Here is a 6,017-nt window from a genome sequence, read left to right on the forward strand (position 1 = left end):
GGAGTTAGTATAAAATTTAGCCACCAGGTGAAGCCCTGTTGCTGCTTTTCCTTCCAGCGTTCGTCATAAAACATGTTTTTCGCGGCAAATGGCATTGGGTGTCTAGGAATGTCTAAGAATACAATTAGGTTATTGCATAAGAAATCTTCCTTTAAATTATTATACAACACACAGCGGAAGACCGTTTTCGCTAGCAAAGCCGCCTTAAAACACTGACACCCGCATTTCCCTTCCCACTACGTGCTGGAAAGAGTGGAAAGCATTCTGGGTATGAAACGCCATCGAAGCAAACAGGGAGAGCAGGCAGTGCCAGGTCACGCGGGCCACTGTCCTTAGAGTCCAGAACACGCCCTCGTGGTACCCGATACGCACTTCGCAATCCCTCCGGCTTCAGTCAGCAAAACTGTCAGTTCACTTCCGTTTGAAATGCGATCGATGCTTCATTCAACTCCAGTTTTAAAGACGGTAAAGACAAACACTTGCCTGTTTTCAATGGTCGTATGAAGGTCAGGTTAGACTTTGCCACGGGAACAAGGCGCTTTGTCCTTTCCTTTGTTTTAGAATTAGGAGTTTTGTATGCGAATAAATCTAAAATGAATTACAGAATAATAGCATTAAATAATGGAACCAATTCCTTGAATGAACCGTTTAAAGCTACAACGTGGGTTCACCACGATATTACCCATTTAGCAGATAGTGAACAAATACTATGCGCCAGGCACCAGGCTGCGACTCAGAGGGGTCAATGAAACCTACACGGGAAGTTACGGACTTCCAGTGTTTTAGGAAACAGAATGGACCACGGGATGAAGGTCAAGACTAGAGATGGAAAGCTCAAAGGATGCTACTGTTGTGGCCCAAGCTATCTGTGATGAAGATTTAAGTCAAAACAGAAGCAGTGGGCACAAATCAGAGAAGAGTTACCCCACCAGTACGCCCCGCTGACTGGGCAGGCGGCGGCGAAGGAGGACCCCGCGTTCCCAGGTGCCCAGCGCGGGCGACCGAGGCCGATGTTGGGAGGCATCCACGAAGGGAAATGTGGTACCAGCCACCGCGGCGAAGCGCCTGTTGGGACCCGGCGCCCGCCCGCGTCCGCTGCTGCTGCGTGTAAATACGGAGCCGGTAAAGCAGTGGAGACCAAACTAAGAGCCCACTGTCCGAGTCTGCGCAGTCCTCACCCAAGAATAGCGTCCACGTCTGTAAGTACTTGGGGGGAAAAATCAAAAGAATCATATTTAACGACATGTGAAAAATATGAAATTCGAATGTCAGTGTCCATAAATAAAATTCGGTCGGCACGCAGACTCGCTCATCCATTTACGGACTGTCTATGGCTGGTGGAGGTCAGTCGTGAGACAAGGGTCACACGGCCTGTGAACCTAAGTAGTTCCTATCTGGGCCTTTAGAGAAAAAGTTGGCTTGGCTTTGATTTAAAAGGAGCGCCAATCTATTCCAATTATGAAAATAAGGAACGTGACCAAATTGTGACATAATATTAGATTATAAGTTTCTTGGTATTTGAATATTGAGGGGGAAAAAAAAAAGCAGGAGAAATTCCTGGTTGTGAGACTTTGCAGAAGCTGGTCCTTCTGCCTGGAAGCGTCTTGTTTTGTGGGGAGCCCCTGGGCCGTGTCACCGCTCCTTGTCATTCACACGAAGCCAAGCGCCTCCCCGATCCCTGAGCATGGCTCCGTCAGAGGACCGAGAGCCAGTTCCCCCACGAAACAGGACATGGATCCTCCGGTTAGATGACCTGGGTAGGACCCCACTTATCGCTCACGGCCTGCGTGACCTTAGGTGAATTACTCAAGTTCCGAATACACGTTCCCTCATTTTAAACCCGTAGTGAGGACAAATCTACTTTGTGATTGTTGTGTTAGCACTGGCAACTGGGTCCGACGGAGAACACGCTCAGGGAACGTTAGCTACTAGGTTTTTCATGAGAGGTGGACATTTGGGGTTTGGGGAGCAAAGAAGGGAAGACTGCGATCGTCTGTAGCCAAGTGACAAAGTCAGTAAACCAGGAAAATATGGCCAAAGGGTTAAGGGCTTAGTCGAGGTCAGAGGTCGTGAATTGAAGGACCGACCAGCAAGGTTCAGGCATAGAGCAGGCAGTCGGATTAGGACTGGAATTTTCTAGACAAGCACAGTGTGGGTAGGGAGGTGAATAAAGTGATCGTGATGAATTATGGCCTCCGAGACAAACAGGTGAGACGCGGGGACGAGTCGGAGGTGTGGCTTACGGGGCTGCAGGTGTTGGACGGGTAGAATGAACGCCGGGGCTGGGTTTCTAGAGAAAATGCTGGATCGGAGATGGCGATCAGACATGCAGGTGCCTGAGGGGGCGTGGCCTCAGGAGGGAGGAACTAAAAGGCAGGGGCCTGGGAAGGACCAGGACCCCGGAATCACCAGGACAGTGGCGGGCGTAGCGTGGGGAAGGAATCAGCAGCCGGACACGATATCCTGAGGGCAACGTTTCGCCCTGGCAAAGAGAGAAAATGAGCTGCCACCGGTTTTGGTGCCCTTTGCCTTCTTCTCTTCGTTTTTAAGGAGGAAAGGAGAAAAGGCAGTCAGGAAGACGCGAGAAGGCAGGTGGCCCCTGTCCCACCAGGACCACGGGCAGGAGAGGAGAGAGAAGAGACAGCGGACAGGGTGGTGATGGATGCAGGCGCCGTCCTCAGGGGAGGCGAGGGTTCCTGCGAGGCGACAAAGCCAGGACCATTCGGAAAGCCGTGCGCTAACGAGGGATGGCGAATCCGAGGCCGCGGACGGCTGAAGAGGTGGAGAGGTCCAGAAAGCAAGACAAACGAGAGGGAAACGCAGGTGTCTGTGTTCCCTGCGGGTCCTGGGATTCTTTCCAATTAGCTGTAAGACGACCAGTGTGGCTTATTGTCCCGCCTGGACGGTGACTGCCGTGTGGGGCGATCTGGGTTGAAAGGGCGCGACAGGGCTGGTCCTGACTCTCTGTGGTGGCGAGGCTGTGCCTGCTGGGGAAGGGACAGTGCGGTTTTCCCCAAGGCGTGTGGACCTCTGGGGCCTGTCTTCGCTCCTAACGAATGGCCGGGGGACAGGAAAGTCACCAAGAGCACAGCGCCCCGGGCACAGCCCTGTCCTCGGATGGCGTCATGGAGGCCGGCACCGCCCTGGGCCTTCCAATGCGGCCTTGACGAGGGTGGCACAGGTGACTCGATCCGCGGGCCCAAACCTTGACGGAGTGTCAAAAACTCAGTAACCAAGATAAGTCCGTCAGTGCAGTGATTCTTAAAAATCGAAATTAATGCAAAAAATCGTGACGAGCAAAACATCAGAAGTTTAACTAAGAACAAGATCACAACCGTTTCAGCCTTCGGCCCCCACTACATTCGTCCCGTCTTCCACTAAGCAAGTCGGTAATCAAAAAGCGTCCATTCATTCGGACTTACCCACAGCAAATTTATGAAACCAAAAGAAACATGTCCTCTATAAGGAAACTTTCAATTAAAGTTTTTATCAACAACTCACCAGTTTTCTTCTTCGGGTTTAATTTCTCTCTGTTGCTAATAAGTTTTGAGACAGGTGTCCCCAACTTTTTTGTTTTCTTAACAGTTGATGTTTTAGACTCCACGGGAGAAAAATGGATTCTTTTAACTTCTCGGACCTCTGTATGTTCCGCAGCTGTGACTGTCACATTTCCATTGTCCCCGTTTCCCTCGCTCTTTCTTTTACGTGTCCTCGAGGAAGGAGTTGTTACTTTTCTGCAACTCTTAGATTTACTCACTACTGGATCTATCACTGGAAGATAAGAATGAAAAGCATCTTTCTCTTCTCGATTATCCGTTATTTTGTCACATTCACCTGCGACACGGTGGAGACATCTTTTTGCCTTTGGTTTGTTGGTCTCCGTTTGGTTTTCTCTGGTACAAGTGGGCTTCAGTTTAGTGACAGTGGCAGAAAGTATTGGGCGTCTCTTGAATTGTATATTTCGGCTATACCCAGAAATATTCTGAACTGCAGAAAATTTAAGCTGATTTTGTTTTGTAAAACTGTCACGATTTGGCTTTATTTCTAAAGTTTTGGATTCTTCAGAAACAGCTTTGGGAGGTTTTAAAAACTGGCATTCAGGAATACATGGTAAAACTTCATCTTTTCTCTGCCCTTGCAACTGTGAGGCCTGAGGGTTTTCACTGGGTAACGGTGATAATTCACATGTTTCTTGAGATATACTTATATAGGCTACATTATCTTTTACAAATTGACTTGGGGATAGAATTGGATCAATTGACTCTGATTCTAGTTCCTGCTTTAGTCCATAATTATCATTCAGGAAAGAATCTGGACTTAAAATTGTTCGATAAATTTCGTGTACAGTTTTTGATTCCAAATGCACGGGCCTTGAATTATCTTTCATAAACGTATCAGATGAAATACATGTCACTAATTCTAGTTCATTGTTAGCTTTATGGCTATTATTTACAAAGGAGTCTGGACTTAGAAAGTTTCCGTGGCTTTGTGTAATGTTTAAAGTTGAAGAACAGTTTGGGGTTAGCGTAAGTTTGCTGTCCTCTCCATTTTGGACATTAATGTCATCTGTGGAGTTAAAGGACGTTTCGCTTACGACTTTCTCATGAAAATTAAACTCTTTGAGAATGTCGGCACCGTCGGATCCCAGCGCCTCCCCGTTTTCCGCTGCACGCAGAGACACGCAGGCAGTGGAGCGGCGCACGGCAGGCGGCAGGTGAGTCTCGCCACCGTGTTCTTTGAAAATGGGACTGATGGGTGAGACGGGTATTTTGTTTTCTTCAAGGACTAAAGAATCATTTTCTGTTGGGGAACAGCCTTCATTCCTGGCCAGGTTTTCACAAGCCTGAAGTGGGCTCCTAACGCTGTCAACTTTTTGGGAAACATTAAACGTTTTATTAACATTTTGAGTATCTGAAATCTTCTTCTTATGACTTGAAGAGGCCGAAGCTTTCTTCTTATTAATGGTGTCCCAAAGACTCCTCTGCAAAATAGGGCAAAACAAACGAATTAAGTTGACAGCTATTAAATATTACCTTTAATGAGGAATATTGTGTATGTCACTCGCGTCCAGACTGTTATCAAAATAACTTTTACACATGATTTTCTTGGAGAAAATCACAGAGATTAAAACTCGTTACCTTTTTCTTTTTTGGTGCTTCTGCGTTTCCTAGTAATACAACTTCGTGTTTCAGAATGTCGTTCACGAGAAATGTCACGATCTCTCTTACTCGACCTTCTTTTAATGGTGTCCAAGTAACAGAAATAACAATTTTTTCTTTGGGCTATAATCGAAAGAACATGTTTTTAAATGACTATAACAGTAGTGACGAATAATAATCAAAATGGATTATATACAACTTAGAATACTGTAGATTGATAATTGTTAGTCACCAACACTCTAGACCATAACATTTAGCAAGTCACATATGCTTTCCTAACCTGTCTCATTTCATAAGAAAAAAAAGCCAAAAGTAATAAAAAGTTCACGACACTATAAAATCATAATAAAATCTTAATTGTATCTGTCAGATACAATTTAGAGACTGTTAGAACAGTCTCTAAATCGTCTTAGTTATCAAGGGCTTCTTAAAATATAATCACATATTTCTACTTCTTTAGAATACATACAGTAGTTCCATACAAATATATAAGAATCTACATTATGAATCGACTAAATTCCTTTCACACACACACTTCTGTAAAGTCCACGTCATTGTGACTGATGCTAGTTAAACACAGATGTTCCAGGCACAGGGTCAGGTGTCTCCAGAATGCCTCTAGTGCCCACATCCCTAGGAAGAAGGCACTGGGATCGTGCACGCTTTACAGAGGAAGCGGTCAAGGTCCAGAGAAAGCCTACAGTATTTGCCCAAGACGCACCGCTGTCACTGGACCCAGGCAGGCAGTCTGACTCCAGACTGGCAGGAACCTGCCAAAAGCCACACCCTAACATAACAGAACAAACTCCGTGTCTGCTGTCTCCGTGTCACGCAAAAAAAGACAAGTTTTGTTTGAAA

The 6,017-nt window shown here is 46.3% G+C and overlaps 1 protein-coding gene across 1 annotated transcript in view; it reads right to left on the reverse strand.

Moving 5' to 3' along the window:
* The window catches only part of ASPM (abnormal spindle microtubule assembly), a 36,199-nt gene that overhangs the window by 28,629 nt on the left and 1,553 nt on the right, over nt 1-6,017 (reverse strand). Inside the window, 4 exon segments of the mRNA XM_023534763.1 lie at nt 1-112; nt 484-588; nt 3,502-4,981; nt 5,139-5,357. The exon segment at nt 1-112 is cut by the window's left edge and continues 8 nt beyond it. Of these exon segments, the coding sequence (XP_023390531.1) occupies nt 1-112; nt 484-588; nt 3,502-4,981; nt 5,139-5,357 (1,916 nt within the window).

Source organism: Pteropus vampyrus, unplaced genomic scaffold, assembly GCF_000151845.1.
Source record: "Pteropus vampyrus isolate Shadow unplaced genomic scaffold, Pvam_2.0 Scaffold131, whole genome shotgun sequence".
In the NCBI taxonomy this organism is placed as follows: Eukaryota; Metazoa; Chordata; class Mammalia; order Chiroptera; family Pteropodidae; genus Pteropus; species Pteropus vampyrus.